This window comes from Epinephelus fuscoguttatus, linkage group LG7 (assembly GCF_011397635.1).
Source record: "Epinephelus fuscoguttatus linkage group LG7, E.fuscoguttatus.final_Chr_v1".
NCBI lineage: Eukaryota > Metazoa > Chordata > Actinopteri > Perciformes > Serranidae > Epinephelus > Epinephelus fuscoguttatus.
Window position 1 is genome coordinate 29,320,686 of NC_064758.1, and position 21,811 is coordinate 29,342,496.

General features: G+C 39.7%; 4 protein-coding genes across 5 annotated transcripts; 3 read left to right on the forward strand and 1 right to left on the reverse strand.

The window, feature by feature from the left end:
• The first annotated feature begins 26 nt into the window (after positions 1-26).
• Positions 27-6,755, forward strand: kctd6b (potassium channel tetramerization domain containing 6b). Of its 2 annotated transcripts, XM_049581818.1 has the most exons (3): positions 27-172; positions 2,945-3,045; positions 5,137-6,755. In XM_049581818.1, exons 2-3 carry the CDS (start codon positions 3,019-3,021, stop codon positions 5,821-5,823), a joined length of 714 nt encoding a protein of 237 aa, XP_049437775.1. In that variant the 5' UTR covers positions 27-172; positions 2,945-3,018; the 3' UTR covers positions 5,824-6,755. The 2 variants fall into 2 exon arrangements, with proteins under 2 accessions (XP_049437775.1, XP_049437776.1); XM_049581819.1 differs by lacking the exon at positions 2,945-3,045 and having other exon boundaries at positions 53-172.
• Positions 6,756-8,153: 1,398 nt separating this feature from the next.
• On the forward strand, positions 8,154-12,116 carry LOC125891196 (small integral membrane protein 4). The gene is made up of 2 exons (XM_049580247.1): positions 8,154-8,455; positions 11,236-12,116. The coding sequence occupies exons 1-2, from the start codon at positions 8,299-8,301 to the stop codon at positions 11,325-11,327; spliced, it is 249 nt and encodes an 82-aa protein (XP_049436204.1). The 5' UTR covers positions 8,154-8,298; the 3' UTR covers positions 11,328-12,116.
• On the reverse strand, positions 11,481-14,423 carry ognb (osteoglycin, paralog b). The gene is made up of 6 exons (XM_049580245.1): positions 13,990-14,423; positions 13,811-13,883; positions 13,385-13,549; positions 13,094-13,296; positions 12,702-12,794; positions 11,481-12,567 (listed from the first exon to the last, which is right to left on the reverse strand). Exons 1-6 carry the CDS (start codon positions 14,149-14,151, stop codon positions 12,397-12,399), a joined length of 867 nt encoding a protein of 288 aa, XP_049436202.1. The 5' UTR covers positions 14,152-14,423; the 3' UTR covers positions 11,481-12,396.
• A 2,502-nt stretch (positions 14,424-16,925) lies between these two features.
• On the forward strand, positions 16,926-21,382 carry LOC125891195 (14-3-3 protein beta/alpha-1-like). Its single transcript, XM_049580246.1, has 6 exons — positions 16,926-17,075; positions 18,249-18,550; positions 18,674-18,797; positions 19,273-19,436; positions 19,696-19,791; positions 19,884-21,382. Exons 2-6 carry the CDS (start codon positions 18,257-18,259, stop codon positions 19,938-19,940), a joined length of 735 nt encoding a protein of 244 aa, XP_049436203.1. The 5' UTR covers positions 16,926-17,075; positions 18,249-18,256; the 3' UTR covers positions 19,941-21,382.
• Positions 21,383-21,811: the final 429 nt, after the last annotated feature.

A 21,811-nucleotide genomic window follows, 5' to 3' on the forward strand; every position in this document is an offset into this window, starting at 1 on the left:
TCCCCTCCTTCACCCTCCTTGTGTGCGCAGTTTTGCTGCAGCCCGGAGCAGAGCACAGCTGCCCGGTACGACCAGCGGCAAACATCACTGACTGCCCGGCTACACCGTGAAAGACCGACTGCAAGCTGCTGTTTCTGAGCGAAAAAAGGGAGGTAGACAAGAAAGTGAGCCGGTAAGGCTTTGTTTTAACGTGTGTGTTACTTCCCGGTTGTCTAATTAAGGTCCCGGCGTCAACCGTAGTAGTAGCGGCAGTCAACGTCAACGGCTCGTGCACTGCTAGCTGCGTTAGCTCGCTAGTTAGCAGTTAGCTAGCAGGCTATACGATAAATCTTTTCAGTGTTGTACTCGCAGTGTGTTTAACGCAACATACCTCAGGGCATCCGAGATGGATTCACAACTTTATAGCGTCATTCGTCTTTTAAAGTATATTTAGTTTGCTTGCGACACCAGCTCGTTTGTCAGCTTCCTTCATTTTCAACGCACAGAGTGAAATGCATTGAGGTCGGACGGCTACTTTTAACTCTAACGTTAGCTATCAAACAAACATTAATGTTAGCTTGCTTCGTTAGCATTCACCTTTTGATGAGGTAGTTAATCGCACTGTTGTTAAAGAGCGTACAAACTGTAAATTAGTGGGTTTACGTCCATTCATCGGCGCCAGGTTTCTCTTTCAATTAAAGTGGAGTGGTGATTTATGTTATTATACGTGGTTACAGACACATGAGGTTCAAAGTTCATTTTGACATTTTACAGCCTAATTTACCAGCTGTTCTGGAGCTTTCTATCATGTCTCATTGTCTTCAACAGCAGATTGAGTTTGCCAATTTCCAAGGAAATGCAGATCCTCAGATTTACCGTTTTTTTCTGAGGATTTCATGACCATGTTGGTTCACTTCCTCCTTTCTCCCTTCAGTGTTAAAGGGGTAGTTTTTTTTTTAAGTGGGGTTGTATGGGTTACTTATCCTTAGCTGGTGTATTGCCTACAGTAGATGGTGTTGGCATGCTCCCAGTTTGGAGAAGCAGGCTGCAGTCTGACATGGAGGCTAAGGTCTTTGGAAGCAATGTACTGCTGTGGATGTGGGTCAGCAGCAAAATGTATTTCAGCAACCGTAAAAAAGCCCCACTGGGTGAGAAGCAGGGTACACCCTGGACAGGTTAGCAGGCAGACTTTCGCAGGGCTAACACACATATATATATATATATATACAGCCAATTTAGAGTCACCAATTAACCTGCATCTCTTTGGACTGTGGGAGGAAGCTGGAGCACCTGGAGAAAACTCACGCTGACACAGGGAGAACATGCAAACTCTGCACAGAGGGACTCCTCCACCCCTGGGTTCGAACCAGCAACCCTCTTGTTGTGAGGCGACAATGCTAACTACTGTCTACTGCCTAAAAATAATCAACATCATTCATAGTGTTCGCTATATTGAGAGTATTTTCATGGCACTACCTTGCTATCAAGACAGCCTGTTCGATCTGGGAAGCCCTTAACGGCATCTGTTCTCCTTGCATCCTTTCGTCAAAGACACCAGACTCCATTAGTAGCTTTAGCTTGTTGAACACAGGAGCTGCTTTGATCAGTTAGCTTATGTTATTGTGTAATTTTGGTGAATCAGAACTAATCCTTTTCATGTCAGAGTCACATAATACAAATAAAATAACCATTCGAGGGAGTGGTAGTCCAGCAGCTCCTGTGTTCAGCAGTGTTAACTTTTTCCCTTACTGAAGTGTGGCTCTGAAGAGCGCGATAACAGTTTAATTTCCCTGCTGGAAATCACTGCCAACGGCAAGGTCAAGCAGTGAAAGTATTCTAAATAAAGTACACTTAAATTGATATAGATTTTTTTTTTTTCTTTGTGGGACTTTTTAGGATGGTATAAGAGGTTTTGTTGGTGATCCATTCACAGCAGTAGATTGCTTAGCTTTCATGTCAGACTCTAGCCTGCCTGGATGCCTGGGGGCGTATTGGCCAACATCTACTGCATGTAATAGACTGTCTAAGGATAAGCACACCATACTACTTACTTACTATCATTGTATCTGGCAGTGTCCCTTTGTATCAATGTACTGGAAAAATATTGCCAAGTAACTTAGCTCAATTTTCCATAAAACAGTTAAGACAGAACCAGGCTTGTTTCTCCTGAATAAAGTAATGGAGCAGCTCTTTTTATCTGCTGGACTGCTGACTTTAATGGGTAAGCGTCTGCCTCTAGTGAGGCTGGGGATCAAACCTAACACAATCAAACCAGATCAAACCAGTCACACAGTGGTACAGAGAAACATTTAAGGTTTTTGATTTGGAAAGCTTCAGTGCTACATTAAAGGGTAATGACAACCTCTTTTATAATATTTGGCAACCCTTCCTTAATCATCTTCATGGTGAACTTGTTGGCCTACAGCAGAAAGGGCATCCATGCTTTGATTTTACAAATCCGTCATCATTTTTTCATTTTCTTTGACATGGTATCAATGTATACAAAAATGTGTATATTGTAATTTACATGCATACTAATTTAACTTGTGCATGGTGTCCTAATGTATTTATTCTTGTGTAATTTGGCAAAAGCTGTGCTGTTTGGATGTTTGTGTAATAAGAACACATCTCAGGAGAAGATAATGTAAAGCTCCTGAACATCTACTGAAATGATCCTTGCAGTGAGGCTGTTTTGTCAACCTAATAATTTAACTGACCTTATGCGACGGAAAATGACTTAACACACACATGCTTGGATACAGTAAACTCATTTAATCCACAAAGCGAACACCTCCTTCTAAGTAAACAGGTAGAACACTACTTGGGTAATCCAACAAACACACAGGTACAGACTGCAGGCTCTCGTCTGCACTGGGAACACACGTGATTTGACTGAGTCTACATGATTGTGTCAATCTACCTATCTTTGTTACAGCTCATGTTAATGTGACTGTTTTTTCCGCAGGTGAATTTGAATAAGCCAAACCGTATCTGTTCCCTCTCTATTTTGGTTCTGACCAAGTGGGTATTGTTCTACAAATGGATAATGGAGACTGGGGCCATAGGGTAAGAGATGCATAGAAGTCAGACTAGAATAAGAGCAATGTCAGATGTTTGTTTGTGATGGAGAAATGTTAAATTCACTCTGTTGCAGTTTTTTTTTTTTTTTGACATCTAGCATTTAAAACGAATGCAGTCCAATAACTTCACTGCAGTATTTTTATATTTTTACATACATTACATACTCAGCACAATACAGATATTTTTATATTTTTAGATATATTAATACTAGTGTTAAACACTGTATCATAATACAAATATTTTTTATATTTTATATACTTATTGCCATGATTCTTATGTCTACTTTCTTATAAATCTCCAGAGTCCAGATTTCTCCTTAGACATTAGTTCAAGGTCCACACATTCAGCATCATACTTGCATTTGGCTTTACTGTCAAGCTAGTTTTTTGCTCTCTCTGCCAAGTAGCTGTCTGTTTGGTTCGGTTCAATCAAACTCAGATTTGTTTGCCCCCTAAGTGCAGTTCGTTTGGGCAGGTTTGAACACAGCAATCACGCTCAGGTACGCATCAAGACAACTGGACTGAGACCTTCTTGAAGAGGTGGTCTCGGTCCAGTTAGAAACGAACTCTGGTGCGTTTCGTTTGGGGTGAGAAAGTGTTCCGACCTTGATCCAAACCAGCTGCAGTCACATGACACATTGTTTGGGTTAATCTAGTCTCACCACCAGACAATCAGAGATCTCCACCTTCTGATAGTCTGGGGACACTCCTTTCTAAAGTGTGTTTAACACACCGGAGAAAACGACCAGCAACAAAGCAATGCCTGTTGCATTTTTGAAAAGGACACGCCCTCCTGGAAATGTGCGCTCCCCCTTTTCTCGTCCGCAAGGAAACAAACACACAGAGAGCTTGAAAATGGATGCCGAGAGATTTAACTCACTTTTATCAAACGTGTGCTCAGTCCACAAGATTGTGGAAATGAAGGACTTAAGCGACTTTGTTTAAAACTTTTAACGCAGTTGGACTATGTTTACAAGCACAAGAGTTCAGCGAGCCACCGAAGGACCGCCTTGCAGATTTACTATTGGTTCTGCAGCATAGGGTGTTTTTTTTTTAAACTCTGAAATTGTATCCGCCCATCTAAACACAAAATCAGGGAGAAAGACATCAGTCTTTAGTTAAGCAAAGCGTCTAAAGACTGACTTGTGAGTCTAGGGTGAAACATGAGCATGTTACAGTCCTGGAGGATTATTAATATGCACCTCCTCCTGTACTGCCTTAATATGCACACACATTCAGCACATCCAATGCATCAAAACATTGTTTTCTAGTTGGAGCCGCGCCTCGTTTTCAAACTGTATGGTTTGACTAAAATGAACAATGACAGCAATATACTCCACAATGAGCAGCGCTAAAATCAACCTGCGTAGTTGTCCCTCCATGGTGACATTAGAAAGTGTCACATTTATCTTGCAAGTGTACTCTTCTTCAACGTTTTGTTTACTTCCTGGATTTTTTCCCACATGGAAATTCTGACTAATCAAGAGCAGCTTCTTCGCGCAAAGCATTTGATCTAGTCCGCTTGTAAATGCTGCTGTGAGAACGCGAACCGAATCTAGGCAAATATGCAACTTTCCAACAAAATTAGTCCCTGATTCAGACCAAAGCAAGACAACTCTAGGTCTGAAAGCACCCTTACTCTATAGCAGGAAACGGCACTTAAGAATTAAAACTCTGTGCCAGAAATTCACTGTACGTAAAAATATAGTGTGAATTTTTTAAAACGACAGGTTCATGAGTAACTTGTGGTCCATTTAGAATTGACCTGCGACCAACTTTGGGACCACGACCCACCAGTTGGGAACTACTGCTCTATTCTATACATCAAAGTGACTGTAACATGTCACAGATTCAACCTGGGGATCAATGAAGTATTTTTGATTCTGATAATCAACACAGCACCACAAACTACATGATTCAGTGCAGGGCCTCTGTATTAGACTCCATTTATTTTAATTAGGTTGAAAGCTGAAATTCACACTACTATCACCTATAGCTGCAGGATGCAAATGCTTATGTGCTTTACATTCACAAAAACATGATTCTTATCGTGTTCTCTGTTCCTTTTTGCCCATAGATGAGTACTCCTGTTACCTTAAACGTGGGAGGCCACCTGTACACCACCAGTTTATCCACCCTGCAGCGCTATCCAGATTCCATGCTGGGTGCCATGTTCCGGGGAGATTTCCCCACAACTCGCGATTCCCAAGGGAATTATTTCATCGATCGCGACGGGACACTTTTCCGCTACATCTTGAACTTCCTGCGGACGTCCGAGCTTACCCTCCCCTTGGACTTCACGGAGACAGACCTCCTGAGGAAAGAGGCAGACTTCTACCAGATCGAACCTTTGATCCAGTGCCTTAATGACCCCAAGCCGCTGTACCCACCTGACATCTTCGAGCAGGTCGTGGAGCTCTCCAGCACCCGGAAACTGTCAAAATATTCAAACCCAGTTGCCGTGATCATCACACAGCTAACCATAACCACAAAGGTCCACGGCCTGCTGGAGGGTATTTCTAACAACTTCACCAAGTGGAACAAACACATGATGGACACTAGAGACTGCCAGGTGTCGTTCACCTTCGGACCATGTGACTATCACCAAGAGGTGTCCCTAAGGGTTCACCTCATGGACTACATCATGAAACAAGGCTTCACCATCCGCAACACGCGTGTGCATCACATGAGTGAGCGTGCAAATGAGAACACAGTGGAGCATCACTGGACTTTCTGTAGACCGGCTCACAAAGTCGAAGACTGAGTTACAGCACAGTCGTCGTGGGTGACATCACTGTTTGTCTTCATATTACACAAGTCGTGATCAAAAGCGAACAAGTCTGACCTCTTTTTCAGGAACATGTCACTAATGATGGTTTAGTTTTCTTATTTAGATCAATGTGGTACAGTGGCACAAGGCTCAAAGTCCAGACAGACTGCATAAAAACAATGAATATGTGAACTCTTGAATTAATTCACCTGTTTGAGTGCAAGAACACTTTCATATCTTTGCTATCACTACAGACATCTCTACTACATCTCTCCTTTTAAGGCAGAAATACCCTATAGCAATGATTTTATTACAGTTTTATTTATGGAGGGACAAAGTTATACCCCAATGATACTAAAAATGTGGGTACATGGAATTTTATAGGAACAATTGTGATTTAATGTGGTTCAGATACCTGCATCTGTTTATTCCAAAGTCAGTAATAAAATGATTGTAAACAGGTAGCAATGACTTGAGACGATGCCTACATATGGCATCAAGTCTGTCTTAATGCATTTATTTACATTTAGATCACAACTTGAGGGGGAAAAAGGAGATTGTAAAAAGTTTGCACCCCTACACAAGCTGTCTCGGTCATGTTGTGGACTGAGACACTTAACAAAGACCTTCTTTGGATCCCGAGTTGTCAGGAGGGAACCTTTTTTTAATAATAATAATAAATTATGATTATCTTTAGCCCAATTTATAGTAGATCTTAAAACTAGTCTTAGCTCTCGTATCTCCTTGTATGGTACTATCTCTGAAGACCATAGTCGTCGTTGCATGTGTCTGAGTGTCTTGTGTTTGTATATGTATCTGTGCGCTTTGCCGTATTACATCATACTGTTAGAGTTTAGAGCTCATATCAACAGTGATGTGTTTGGTCATTCCAGCCAAAATAAACCCATTTGTGCATTTCTCAGTCATCAGTTTTGCTTTATGGTTGAACCCTTCACCTCAACTTGATGCTTTGCACTGCAGCTACTATTGTATGCCAAACAATTAGCGATTAGTATTTGAGCAATGTAACATCATTTTTTAGTTTTTAGATACTTTTTTATGAAAAGTTGCATTCACAATGGTGATGCAAGTTGAGAGCTACATTATAGGCCTTTTTATACGCCAAGCTGCCAGTTGGACCTCATGCTTTCACTCATTTCCTTTTTTAAAGCACAATTTAAAAAGTCCCTCCTTCTAGAAAACACATTTCTCAGAGTAAATTAAATGCTAGGAGCAAAATGTCATATTGCAGCTCTCATCATTCATTGGTTGATAAGTAATTGTTAGAAACTTGTCACATTAATTTATTTTTTTGATTTTCTTTTGTATGCCAGTGCAAGCCTGTGGCATTATTGGATCTCCATCCAGTGACCTATTTAGTTGATTATTTATTGAATCCCAATAGAAAAGGCATTAGAAAAATAAAACTATGCTTAAACATCCATAAATACATCAAGATTTAACAACCACACCAGGATGGGTTCATTTAAATTCATGATACTACACGATATGAATTTTCATAGACGTGCTAAACCAGTTTGTAAATGTAAACACATCTCTTTTATTCCTGTTATGTTACTTGTGCAAAAAAGGGCAGAATGTCTCCATAAACCTTTTTATGTAAATGTCTGTGTTCATTAATATATTCAAAGTTCCTTCCGCTCTATATCGTTTTTTATCATTTGAACACAGATTGCTGAAATAGATAGACTATTTGCATTGATCTCAGCCTGTGGACATTTTGTGGTTTTCCTGGCGTCCATTATTCAAAAACCCTTTAAAATGCAAATATTTCACACAGGGAAATATGTTCTAAACTATTAATGTTATGTGACCTTTAAATCGTTTTTTGCAGTTTATGTTTTGTATGTTTTATGTATGTTTAATTTTTTGTGTGCTTTAATGACACTGGGTCCGCTCCATTTTAGTACACCGGTGCACCGCTTAGCGTGTAACAGTAAGGGGCGGGAAAGCTGTTAAAATATAAAATAAAAAAATATCTGTCAGGCAGCGGCGGCAACCACTAACTGTCAGCTGACAAAACAAACAATAATGTCGGCCTACAGGCCAAAATTCACGGTAGCCTTCCTCGTTAACGAATAATTTCCTGCTTGGATAGTAATATAACCGTCAAATGGTGTTCAGACGCCACCTACTCGGCGCATCGCAGGTGTACGCCGGCGTCGTAATGGTGCGGACCCACTAATAACGCATAACCCAACCGGAAGTTACGACTCTTCCTCGGTGCGTTCGTTTTATACTCCACCGTCGAGCTGTCGGGCATTCCTCTTTTAAGATTCTACGCAGCTTCTCTCGTTTGCTTTACGCCAGGTCATAAAACGAGCGCCTCATGTCCGTTGCTCTCATAACGTGTTCAAAGGACATGTAGAAGTAACATGCTTGCCCTGTCTGTCTAACAGCAGAGTTTACCCGTTTGTCCATCGAGAAAACAGCTGTCAGCTCGCCAGGATGTTTAACAGAAGTAACAATAACATCAGATATATACTGAGCCTTGTCCCGGGCAAACGGCGTCTTGGGACGTACCGGTTTCTTCCCATCTTCTTTTGCATCGGAGGCGTCATGGAGTGGATCATGATCAACGTCAGGATAGGAAAGGAGACTTTCTGTGAGTGTAAAATCATAAATCGAGTTCAGACTTCAACAGTAAAGCCTTGTGTTTTCTAGGCATGTAAGCTAGCTGACCATAGCTGTAGCATGACAGGGGGTATGCTAGCTTGTTAGCACAGTGCCTGCGTATAGTGTTAACGGCTGTTAAAAACAAATGAACCCAAACTTGCTGTTAGCATTAAGTAGCATTAACTAAATAATGACTTGATGGAGTTTAGTGAGTACATTTTGTGTAACAAGCTACTTTAATTAATTTTGAACGTTATGACAATACAAAAATAGCCATGTTAAATGTTTCATTTACCATATAGTGCGTTTAAAGACTTTACATTGGCCCACTGTGAGGAATGTGTTGATATACAGGACTCATGCCTTTGTTGACCTTTTAAACAGGCCCTAAAACCTTCCTCTCTGCTGCTCCTCTGTCAACAAGAAATATGGAAAAACAGTCACTGTACAGTACACCCACACATACTACAGGCAGTTAGGTAGGTCAAACCAATGGAGGACACTCTGTATGTACCGCTGCTAACCCAAAGGAATAAACATTACAATATATCTTGACTCAGTGTTGATATAATTGTGTAACAGTATGAGATTGCCATTATGCTTAAACTTTAAACAGCTGATATTGTCTCAAACAAATAATCACTGGGCATTCCTATCTTTAAACCCTGATGGAGACTTTAAGGAGAAGACAACATACAGTATGTTATGATAATATGAAAATTAAAAGGGACCCACATCATCATCATCACCACCACTCAAACTACTTAATATACATAAAATATTAAAAGTGAAAGTAATCATTATGTAGAATGGTCCCTTTCAACACATTTCATTGTTATGCATGCATGCTTTATATATATATATATATCTGCATTGATGAATTAAAGCTCAGGTAGACGGTTTAATTTTGGCTTCACTGGGCAAATATACTTTGAGCATATTGTAACTGAAGTGGTCTGAGAGAACACTAGACCTCTGGACCTCCGCTTGGCTCTGTTTTCAGACCTTAAAATCTAGCCTGTGATGGGAGACTTTGGACAATCACGGGCCATTTAAAGAGAAAACAAATATCAATCATGACAAACTGTCAAACTAGGCAGTGCTGATCAAATATGAATCAAGGTTGTGTTACTGCATTGCCTATTTCTCACCACAAATGTTTTCAGAAACATATTTTATTGCACTGTTCAACTGTAAAATGAGGAAGTTTGTGACCCAGTCAACACAAAGAACTGCCTAGAGCAAACTTTCTCATTTTACAGTTAAACAGTGTACTATAATATGTTTTAGAAAACATTTGAGGCTATAAAATGACTGCAGTAACAGAATCTTGATTCATATGTGATCAGCGCTGCCTAGTTTAACAGCTTGACTGCAGTTTGATGAGCAGTGATTGACATGACTGACAGATATGTTAGAGACTCCTTGGTTTTGATTGGTTGCTCTTGTGATTCTTGCAAATACCATTAGGTGCACTATGAGGAGGAGGCAGAGGAGCATGGTTTCTTTCACAGATCATCTGCCTCATGTATTAATGTCAGGGTATAGTGACATATCTACAGAAAAACATACCTGTCATATTTGCAGAAAACATTACCTAAATAACATTGAATCTATAAAACGGCAGAAAAGACTGGGAAATGAAAAGAAAAACTTACAATGTTATAACAGAGAAAAGCAGCAAATCCTCACATTTGAGAAACTGGAACTAGATATTGTTGGCATTTTTGCTTAATAAAAATTAAAACAATCATCAAAATTGCTGCTGACTGATTTATTTTGATGGGCTAACCAATTCATTAATAATTGCTTAAACTCTAACATGCTGTTGGATTTTAAGTCTTGATGCACTCATGTGTAAATATCATTTAAGTACCTTGTACAGGTGGAGCCAGCTAATTTATACTGCTAAATACTTAACAGTTTATCACATTTTATAAACTGATAGCATGCTTTGTATGTAATAATGTATGAGTCTTCAAAACAACTTACTATATATGTCCAATAATTACAATACAATATTACCCACTGAAATGTGGAGGAGTAGAAGTACTGTAAAGCAGCATAAAAAGATAAAGAAAAAAAAAAGTAAAGTATAAATACCTCAAACTTAGTACTTTCTGACAGTACTTGAGTAAATGTATTTTCAACCACTGCATATCACATTGTTGATAAAGCATTCCTATGTCTGCAGCGACACCTGTAGTGAGTTTATATGCTACTGGATCACTCTGAAGATTTAAAAAAAGAACCCTGATGTGTTTCTACTTTCACTGGTCCCACATCCATTTATTCCAGATGTGCTCGAATGTGCCATTTCAGGAGAACTAAAAGAAGCCAAAATCCTCTCATGTAAAAAAAAAAAAAAAAAAAAGAAAGAAAAAAACAGCTGCCCTGCATATTTGATCCTGTACTATTCTGAGGCCATTTAGGGATACAGAGAATTGTTTTCCTCCATGGAGGACAGACTCATACCTCTTTTCATCCCTCAGCCTGTAAGTAGTTTCCTTCTTGTGTATCTGTTGTAGTTGCAAACTCTCTTTATCCTGCAGGATAACTTTTAACAGATGAAATTTTGACATGTCAAGACAAGCACAAGTGGAAATGATTTTAAAAAATGAAAACTGCATTCCAGCTGTTTTGGTTTCAGTGACGTGGTATAGACCTTTTTCAACCATGTGTCCCCTTTTAACTGACTGCAGCTTGAACTGTATCACACAGCCTCTGTTACAGGTGTCTCACTTCAGTCTCTTATTTCTGTTTTTCCAGACGATGTCTACCGCAGAAAACAATCAGAACGGGAGTACCAGCGGAAGATAGCAGATGGTTTGGTAGTTCGTAATGAGCCTGCAGCGAAGTGAACGATGCTCTGTTTCAATGTGGACTTCACATGTGTCGTCTGGGGACACATTCTTGGACATTCGCTCCCTTATTTGTTTTCCAAAGGCTGGAATGGACTTCATAGCATGTTACTGGGTTACACAACCGTACCGCAGTTATGAAGGAGTCGAGGCTGATGGAAAAACATGCAAGTTTTATTGTTAATATGATCTCAAGGTTAGAAAACAGTAGCAGTAATAAAACCACTGGTGTGAGATCAAATGTAACGATGTAATCTCAACAATGGCCTTATATTGATTTGACAACAAGTTAATGTTGATGTGTTACAATAAAAACATTTCAGAGCACCTGCCAAGACAAAACCGTCTCAACCAAAGTGTAACAAAAGAAAAAAATACAGGAATAGTCTTTATATTTATCTTACATAAATGTTTTTAATACTGGCAGATACGATGCATTCCATTTGCACTGGAAAGTCGGAATTTCTGAGTTCCTAGTTAGGCAACTTCAACTGGAACTCCCCTTAAAGTCGGATTTCCTACTCGAAAAGTCAGAGCAACTCACCAACCTTCATCTTAAAATCCAATATGGCTTCTCCGTGCATCAACAGTAGTAAAAGTTGTAGTAATATAAAGTTAATTAACCCTTCTGTTTTATTGTGACTCATTAAAACAGACGACATACAGTCCTGTCCAACTTGTATCCGTGGACATGTTACTACAGTGTAAAGTGCATAAATTGTCATCAACTGGTATTGCTAACAATGTCAAACCTGGCTTGAAGTAGTATCGCTAAGCTAACAACATCTTGGTCTCCCGACTTGTTGTAGCTACTGGAACGCAACCAACTCAAGCGTGACGTCATTCCGAGCTCTGACTTCCGACTTCCGAGGTAAATGGAACGCAGCAATAGCACTTGATAATAAATGAAACTCCACCAGCTCCTTCTTTCACTTCTACTTGCTCTTCTGTAATTATACAATTTCTGTTAAAGAGGTCTTGAACTGTACGGTAGATTTGAGTATATAAAATGTAATTTATGAACTGCATTTTGCAAATGGTATTTTCACTGTCTGTCTATCCGCATTTTTTAGTTGTACCATCCGATAGGGAGAGTCTCCAGACAGATGAAGCTGTTAGGGTGCATGGACAGCTGGATGGGGTTCCCGTCCAGTCTCACCTCGTTCATGTTGGTACGGATGTAGTAACTGGTGTTACCTTTGCAGAACGTCTCGTCCGTTATCGTTGAGATCTTGTTGTTCTGCAGAACGGACACAAAGAGATCAATCCAGTGACACACCATTTGCCCAGCATGTAACTACTGGCTTTGCAGACCGAAAAAAAAAAAAAGAATAGCTTCTCTGATAACTTGCAGTGAATTACAGTTGAACATACATGGAGGTGCACAACGTGAAGAGACTCAGGAAGTTGGGGCACCGCTGTCAGTTCGTTGTTTCCAAGGTAAAGATATGCCAGTTTCGTGAGTTTCTGCAACAATAAAAGACCCACATTTTAAATTTGGTTGCTTTCTGTATCAAACATCTAAACACATAAGAAGTACATAATGTCTGCAACATTTTAACACATTTAAAGATCCAGTGTGTAGGACTTAGGGGGATATACAGTAGCCCAGAACAGACAAATCAAACAAAAAGCACCATTTGCATTTTTGCGTCAGCCACCGTAATTATTCTACATGCTTGGCACAAGTTTCAGCTCTGCAGCCTCACTGTTAGACGTCACTTAATCCTACACACTGGACCTTTAAGATCAGTGGGCTCTCTTACTTTAAAGGCAGTTGCCTTCACACCCTGGGTTTTCAGCTGGTTGAAATTGGCGTTGAATGATACCAGCTTGGTGGGCAGCATGGGAAGTTTAGTTAGTCTGTTTTCTGCAAGATTGAGCTCCTCAAGATTGAGAAGTTTTGAAAACGCTCCGTCTTCTATCTCAGCGATGAGATTCCCACTGAGGTCAATTCTTTTTAACGTGGCTGTGGAGAAAAACAACAGACTGGGAGGGAGAGAGCTTGAAAGATGACATTCACTGAAGAGTTAACTATCACAGTGACTTGTATTTACCCATGTCTGCAAAATCTTTGTTTTTTATTTTTGTGATTTTGTTGAAACGTGCATAGAGATATGCTGTTTCCTTTGGCAGTGATGGGACGGTTGACAATTCAGGGGACACCTCCTCACAGTAAACAGATCCACTCAGGCAAACACACAGCAGACATGTTGGCATCTCTGAAAAAAACCACAATGTTTTTTCCATCATTTTTGTTATTTGTCTTATGAACAAGGCGACTAATTGGTCTCAGCGATGCAACTGTGCAGCTTAAAAAGCACTACACACGGTTTAGATGAGGACACTCGATCGGCCCCGTTATTACATAATACGGGCTTTAGCTACATTCACAAAAATGTGGAAGAATGCCTCAGTTAGTGTTGCATAATCGGCTTTGAAACAGTTGTTGAAAAGTATATATCTGTTTAGACAAACCTTACCATCAGCTCTTGGAGCTGGTGGGTCAGCGTCCGCCTCTTGAAGGGCATAGTCTGGAAAGGCTACAACGTCTTTCTGCAAAAAGGAGACATCTTCAAAATAGCTATACTTGTCCTCCTAACTCATGACTATTAACATGCATTTCTTCCACCCACTCAGTGACCAAAAAATATTTTTTTACCTTAGGTTTTCTGACTTCCATGTATCCATCCCTTGCTGCAGAAGACAGCATCCATGGGAGTATTACGGATGTAAAAATTAAAGTCCTTAATTGCATCATTGTGTCCGAGTTGCTGGTGAGAGAAGAGAGTGTCTGTCTGCTAGACTGGGATCTGAGGTACATGTGAGCAGGAAAATTTTCCGTCCAGCTTTTTCATTAAGCTGCCAGTGTACTGCTGAGAAAGAAAAGGAAAACAAATTTTAACTCAATACATGCTGTGTTTGTGTCGCTCTCTGTGGTCAGGGTGATTATAAAGACTAGATATTCTAATTTTTGTGCAGCAAACAGGAAAAGAGTTAGTTAATATTGAGCACAAAGCAATGACAAAAATATCTGTGGTCCAATCATTAAGTAACCCTAATGAACGCTGCTTTTGTATTTTACTTTCACTTACAAAAGAATGTTGTTACTGGAAAAACAGAGTGGGCCGGAGTGCCAGTAATTGATGGGAAAAAAATTAAGACCTGAATTGCCAAGTCAAGCACTGAACTGGAGAGAGAAAACTATTTTGAATATGTCCCTTTTTCAACTTAATACCTCAGTTCAACTAACAACTCAAAAACAGCAGTTAATACTCAGTCTCTTTGGGAGAGGGCTGTTCCCCCTTTCAAAAGTGAATCTATTACTGAAGAAACATCCGTTTTTGTGAAGCTGTAACCCTTACTTGTATTATAATGAACATTTTAACATTCAAGTAGAAACCCAGTTTTCCATCATGCGATATATCTGTTTCTTAAATCATAATTGAATCCAGGTACCATTTTTTTCTCCAACAGGCGTGGCTTAAAAACATTGTATGTGAAGTGTCCAACTTCACACCCCTGGAAAAAATGAATTCTTCTCTGCAGAGAGATAATACAACCACTCTGCATACAGTGAATGGTCACTCATCACCATGCACTCTGAAAATTTAGAAAATAGTCAATTAGTGCAGAAGTACTTAGTTGATTAACAGCATAGCTGATTGGCAGGAAATTAATTGACGACAACTTTAATTAACACACTAAGTCTTTTATTGTAAAAATATCTCTGGTTCCAGCTTCTTAAATTAGAGATGTTGCTGTTTTTCCTTGTTATATTTATTGTGAATTTAATAGCTTTGGGTTTTGGACTATTGTTCAAACAAGACAAGCATTTAATGTCTCCTCTTAATCAAAGGGGAACCTGCTTTGACACTATATGGCACCCATCTTTTACAGATTTTATACAGCACCTTTGTGTCATAGTGCTATATAACATCATTAGAGGTGCTATGTAGCACTATATTGTTTTAAAATTTGCTAACTTTGTCTCCTCATATGAGTTTACTTGATCTTATACTTCACTCTACTTAAATTAGACCTGTTGTCCTCACTCATGGACACTTTTTTGGTCCCGGAGCACTGAGAAGACAATCAAACGTGACTATCTAGAGCAAGTAAAAGTGGTAACAAGGTTTCTGTCGGTGAACACGCAGAAGGATAATTTGCACAATACACTAATTCATGTGAAAACAAGATGGCAGCCATCTCTGCCCAGTCAGTCTGCAGCTGATCCTGACACAAAAGTGGACAAGGTCCAAAACCTGATCACATTTTATGGTTGAAACTTGTTTATTTATGATTAATAATGTCTGTAGTTTGATATGGAATACAAATGTGACTAATTTTAGTAACAGTGACCAGCTAAGACACTGTTAATTAGGAAGTACTTGTTTGAAGACATTGGGACTTAATTATCATTGACAATGATTAGTTTTTATACTTATTGGGTCCTACTGATCCCAAATAGTTAGGAGATATTAAAAATGCATAACAAACAAAAGCTGGAGTCTCCGGAGGATTTGTTTTTAAAATACACTTTTACTAAAAATGAAAAGATTATAAATCATTTCTTACAAAATGACAGCTTAAAAATATTCATAACAACATACTAAATGTGTACTGAGAAACACAATATGTTACCTTTTCAAATCTGGAGTATTTCCATGCACGTGCAAAAATGCTGCTTTAATGTGTTATCCTCTAGAAATACACAGTTTGTAGCCTTTTTAAATGTAGCATTTTTATTTTTTCTCCCCTAGTACCCTAGTAAGCTAAACTAAACCAGTAGAGAGCCTCTAAAGAACATTAAAGGGGATTAAAATGTCCTCTACTTGTTGTTCAGCTTTGTTTAGTTCACTGGGGAAAGAACCAGTCAAGAACCTCTAAAGAACCGTACAGAGGCCTAAGAATGTCATTGTGTGGCAGCAGTGCTAGATGCAGGCAAAGATCAGACAGGAAGATGTTTTAATTAAGTGCTATTTTGCTATCTCTTGTGTTTCAGGAATGTTTATCAGGTTCAGGCCCCTGCACTGATAAATATCTGAACTGAATTAGTGTCCTTGAGCAAAACACAGAAGCCCTGCTGGCTGCAGAGGTCAAACTTTGTGACTGACCTTTACCTATGACCTTGCTGTGCAGGATAGAGAGAAAGGGAGCTTTCGTTTTCCTTGTGTTCATACAATCACACCCAGTAAGAGTCTGCCAATTCCCTGAGCACAATTGTTTATACAGTGATGTAACATGTTTGAATGCTGCAGACAGCTCTAATGTTAAAGCACAAATGGGTTGTCCACTACTGGTGTGCCCAGTCTGGGTCGATGTTAATTTTGTCTGAGGAATATAATAGGAGGAGGTTGCCAGGCACCAGCGTTAATAAGAATTATATGCTTGAGTCAAATTTGAATTAATAAAAATGCTCGTGTAACCATCTCAATGCGAGGAGACCACCGATCGTGACAGTGATGCTACTAAAGCCCGTTAGATTATGAAAAGGTGACGTAAGCGCACATGATAAGTGTGTTTTTGGAAATCTCTGTTTAAATTTTGGACGTATTAATTATCTTATTTCGCTTGTGTGAGCAGTGGTTGCATTACATAAGGCAGATGTGTGGTGAGAAAAGAGGAAACAGAAGTGGCAGTGTAGCGGAAGTGGTACTGCCCTGAACGATACGCTGAGCGAGACGGAGGACGGAGGCTGAATTGTCCAGAGAGAGAAAAAAAGCAGGACTAAAAGTCGCCAATATTGTAAGTGTAAAAACAGCGCACGTATGTATAGCGCTTTGAAATGCTGTATTTTCATTCGTAGCTCAATGGTAGAATGGCTGTTTCATCGTGTCCCGCTGAATCCCGTTGAGAAGCCATCATGATGGCAAGCTAGCGGTTTTTGTGAAAGGCTAGCAGGTTTGCTCGCTGGCTAGCAGCTAATGCTAACCATCGAGCTAACCGACGGTCGGATTCCGTGACACTTTGTTCTGACAGGCTCGTCAGCCTGGGCGGGCCGTGATACAGCTGTTGAAAATGAATTAAACGCGAAAGTAATGCATTACAGTACCAGATTTTGTTCTCTGTCGATTATAAAAAATGGCAGATGTGGATTGCCAACACCCCGATCGTGTTTTTTTAAACGAAAGCCAATCGTTGCTTTTGCTGGCCTAGCTAACCAACGTTACCGTTAAATAACGGTACCGCTACATTAGACGACGGCAGCTAGCTAACTGTTAGCCACTCCACTCGCTGTGCGTAATCACGAATACGACAGATTAGCTACAGTAACGTTATCTAATCCAGTTAGATCGCCAACGTAAATAGGAACAAAACAAACGATGAATCAGATCGGTCGCATTTAACAAGCTCACGTTGACATCAGTTAGCGGAATGTATCGTCCCGCTAGCGTTGCTAGCAACATAAGGGGAGGGCATTAAAACCTGACCCGGGAAGGCTTCGGCTGGTGTAGCAAGTGTCGATTGAAACACCCTGAAAGGAGCCTATAAACCCGTTATGTGTATTAAATTTTACATTAGTGTAGTTTCTAAGACTGCTAATGACGTCGATTCAGTCGTATTCTGTCAAAATTGGGTTGAGAACGATAAAGAAGAGAAAGGATAGGCGAGCGCTATCTACTAAAGCTAGCTTGCAGCTAACGGTTAACCTTAGCTAGTGATGTGTATGGTTGACCCACTTGCCAAGGGGCCCAGCTCGCAATGCTTATCCTCACTTTCCATTGAAGACAATGGTTTCCTTGCCTAAAATACAAGTTTTTCCATAGCAAAATAAAATCAGTCCAAAAAACAAAATTAATGACGCCAGAAATGTGTCATGAATGGACAATGTGAGGGCTTTTGTGAAACATCCTTTGTTGTTATTTTAAAATTAATTACACATAACAACTTCTAATACTGTGTTTTATTTTCCCCCAGTCTAGAAAATGGATAAGAACGACCTGGTACAGAAGGCCAAGCTTGCTGAGCAGGCTGAGCGCTACGATGACATGGCTGCAGCCATGAAGTCGGTGACAGAGCAAGGTACAGAGCTGTCAAATGAGGAGCGTAACCTTCTCTCTGTTGCCTACAAGAATGTGGTAGGAGCACGCCGCTCATCCTGGCGTGTCATCTCCAGCATTGAGCAGAAGACTGAGGGCAATGACAAAAAACAGCAGATGGCACGTGAATACCGGGAGAAGATTGAAGCTGAGCTGCAGGAAATCTGCAATGATGTGCTCGTAAGGGTTTCTCATTTCATTGGCATTCTAAATAAAGTCATATTTCATACACTGGTGAAGACAGTGCTTGTGTATAAATTGGCCTGATTATAACAAAACTGATCTATTTCACTTATTTTTCAGGGGCTACTGGACAGCTTTCTCATTAGCAATGCATCTGCTGCTGAGAGCAAGGTGTTCTATCTGAAAATGAAAGGCGACTATTATAGATACCTGTCTGAGGTTGCATCTGGGGATGCTAAGAAGGGTAAGAGAGGACATGATTAACATTTTAAATTTGTGTTGTAACAATATGCTTAAAGCATCATTAACAAATATGTTATAACAACTATTGGTTTGAAGAACTGTGTGAAAGGGGCCACTGGTAGATATGGGTCCACAGAGCATTATCACCCAGCACTGTGTAATGTCTTCCATCTATTTTATTTTTGAGGCCTTTATATTTATTTTGATTAATTTTCTAAGCTCACACCATCGACTTTGTTTCCTGAAAGAGAATACTGCATTTTTTTAGGTAGACACAAATATTTCTGCATGTCTGCTCAATATGTAACAGGCAGCTGTTTGCAGACACTTTTGCCGTTTGAATTTAAGGAAGCAATACAGTTTGCCATTGTTGTTTCCATTCACTGCCCCCAGGTGGCCGAAAAAAAAAATTAACCATGCTTTAAAATGTGTTGAAAATAGTGAAAGTTAATTTCTTCATCTTTTTCTGCCTACAGACACAGTGGAAAACTCCCAGCAGGCGTACCAGCAAGCTTTTGACATTAGCAAGGGGGAGATGCAGCCAACACACCCTATCCGGCTGGGCCTGGCCCTCAACTTCTCAGTCTTCTACTATGAAATCCTCAACAACCCGGACAAGGCCTGCAGCCTGGCTAAGGCGGTATGAAGCCTTATGTTATAGTTTTTAAACATTTAACATGTCAGCTGTAGATTTTTAAGATTTCAAGTCAACAAACATAAAAAAAGCCATAAACCTTGGGTACATGTAATTAGAGGGTGAGGGAATTTTGGGCTATTTATTTTCGTTGCAAACTAGCTCAAAGAATTTTTCAGTTTTGGACAGTCACAGCCAATCAGTAGTTAGAGGATGCTGCTGGATTATTCAGGCTTTAATAATGAGTGTAATCTTTGTATTTCAGGCATTTGATGACGCCATTGCTGAACTTGACACTTTGAACGAGGATTCTTACAAAGACAGCACCCTGATCATGCAACTACTAAGGGACAACCTGACTGTGAGTTTTAAGCCCCATGCTGTTTTGCCTCTGATTGATCATAACGTGTCACTCACAATGAAATAATAACGCTTTTCTTTCTCTGTTCCCAGCTGTGGACATCAGAAAACCAGGCAGATGAGGGAGAGGCCGGAGACGGGGAAAACTAATGGAATTGCACTGTTAATCCACCTACACTCTTATCTTAAACACAGACAGCTTATATACATCCCCCTCCACTCCATCAGCTCCTCCCACTTCTGTATGACAAGCAGCCTGAATTGCTCCTGACCAACTAGTTTACCCCTCTCAGTTCACTGTGAGGTGACAGGGTAATTTTCAGTTAGCAGATTCAGTCACTTTGTGGAAACATGTATTGATTAGTGAGTCCATGTTGCTGTTGTTTTTGTCGGCTTTGTGTGTATGTCTGTATGTAGTGAGAGAGCAAGTGTGAAAGGATGTGTAAGAGTGTGTGTGTGTGTGTGTGTGAGTGTGAGTGTGAGAGTGAGTGTGTGGTCTGGGGGGGAGGGGGGTGTTGTGAATTCTAATCGTCCTTCCAAATCCCTTTGTCCCAGCTAGTTTGTTGTGCATTTTTCATCCCTTTTTTTGTTACTTTCTTATTTGTGATTCCTCATGATATTTACAGGTTTTATTGTATGGTAATGAAACTGGCAGTTGATTTCCACCAAACACTGTGATGGTAGGCGTTCCATTTGCTTCACAACCCCCAAAACAGTTTTTGTGTTCAAAATTTTCCAGACACATGTACAATCCTGTATTAACAACTAAATGCAATTCTGCTGTGGGCTCATACAGAAAGGAGGCAGGCTGTATTGTGACACTGACATCTTGGTGTAATGCTCTTTGATCTTGTTCACAAATTCACAGTTTCAAAAGTTTTAAGGGACCCCTTAAATTGTCATGTTAGATTTGTTCAGACATTCCACATTATTAGGCTTTTGGAAAGGCAGTGCATATTCTTTTATTTTATTTTTTAAACTAAGTATGGATTATCATTGTAGTTTTACTCACTGTTAAGGTGCTGCTTGATCTCAGTACAATGGAAATTGTATGTGCGTAAATGTGGTTCCATGTATTTTGCAAGATTGACTATCATCTGTATGTAAAACCTAAAGTAACCTTTTATTGATGTTAATTGAAAATGTCTTACCACACTGTATCAACCCTGCTTGCAAAATATTCCTCTTAAAGCGGTTGTTTTTCCCCCAAAAAATCTGTGCCTGGCTTTCTCTTGTAGCCTCCGTGGCTGCATCTGCTTGTTGTTTTTAGAAATCTTAAAGGGAACGAGTTAGACGGGACAAAAATTGCTAAATCTTGACATCAGTTTATATCCAGGTGCATCTCTGCTGTTAAAGATAGCTGGTGTGAATGATCACCTCAAGAAAAAAAGAAATCAGGTCTATTTTGAAGGTGCAATTTGAAGAAGCCCAATCCATCACTTTGGAAAGAAGCTCAGTGTCACAATACCATTTATCACCACTACATTCCACATATTGTAGTTGAAGACACCATTCCACATTATAGCTGACAGTCTGTTTACTCTGACAATGCTCTGATGAATTGAAATAATCTTCTGTTGAAAAAAAAACCCATCATGTCAGTTTATTATTATGCTTGATGAAAATGCAGTTAGTGAATGTGGAACGAAGCCTGTCTGTATATCAGGTATCTACTTGCTTTGTTTTTACTGACAAGTCTTATGGCTAAAAATTTGCTTCTGTAACTCTATTACCCAGTGCACACACGTGGTTGTGAAAATTTAGAATAGCTCTAAAAAGCAATGACGAAATGGAGATAAACAATGGTTGGTGTAATTCTAGCTTTGTGTTTATGTATCTTAAAACCATTCTAGTTTCACTATACATGTAAGAAATAGGAAAGTGTCAAAGACCATTCAGTGAAATAAAGTTTCGTTTAAGATAACAGGCAAATTACGTCTTCATTTTTGTTCACGGGAAACATTAACATGATTTAGTCATTTATTAAGATAGTTCAGAGGCTGTGTGTGGGCTGTGGCTTC

Bases quoted from the DNA above. Each gene is read 5' to 3' on its own strand.
- kctd6b (XM_049581818.1), top strand. From the start codon at position 3,019: ATGGATAATGGAGACTGGGGCCATAGG. The intron at 3,046-5,136 runs GTAAGAGATGCA...TTTTGCCCATAG, and splicing joins ATGGAGACTGGGGCCATAGG to ATGAGTACTCCTGTTACCTT.
- LOC125891195 (XM_049580246.1), top strand. From the start codon at position 18,257: ATGGATAAGAACGACCTGGTACAGAAGGCCAAGCTTGCTGAGCAGGCT. The intron at 18,798-19,272 runs GTAAGAGAGGAC...TTCTGCCTACAG, and splicing joins ATCTGGGGATGCTAAGAAGG to ACACAGTGGAAAACTCCCAG. The intron at 19,437-19,695 runs GTATGAAGCCTT...TTTGTATTTCAG, and splicing joins CCTGCAGCCTGGCTAAGGCG to GCATTTGATGACGCCATTGC.
- ognb (XM_049580245.1), bottom strand. From the start codon at position 14,151: ATGTACCTCAGATCCCAGTCTAGCAGACAGACACTCTCTTCTCTCACC. The intron at 13,884-13,989 runs GTAAAAAAATAT...TCCTTTTTGCAG, and splicing joins TGGAAGTCAGAAAACCTAAG to AAAGACGTTGTAGCCTTTCC. The intron at 13,297-13,384 runs GTAAATACAAGT...TTTTCTCCACAG, and splicing joins CAAAGATTTTGCAGACATGG to CCACGTTAAAAAGAATTGAC.
- LOC125891196 (XM_049580247.1), top strand. From the start codon at position 8,299: ATGTTTAACAGAAGTAACAATAACATCAGATATATACTGAGCCTTGTC. The intron at 8,456-11,235 runs GTGAGTGTAAAA...CTGTTTTTCCAG, and splicing joins GATAGGAAAGGAGACTTTCT to ACGATGTCTACCGCAGAAAA.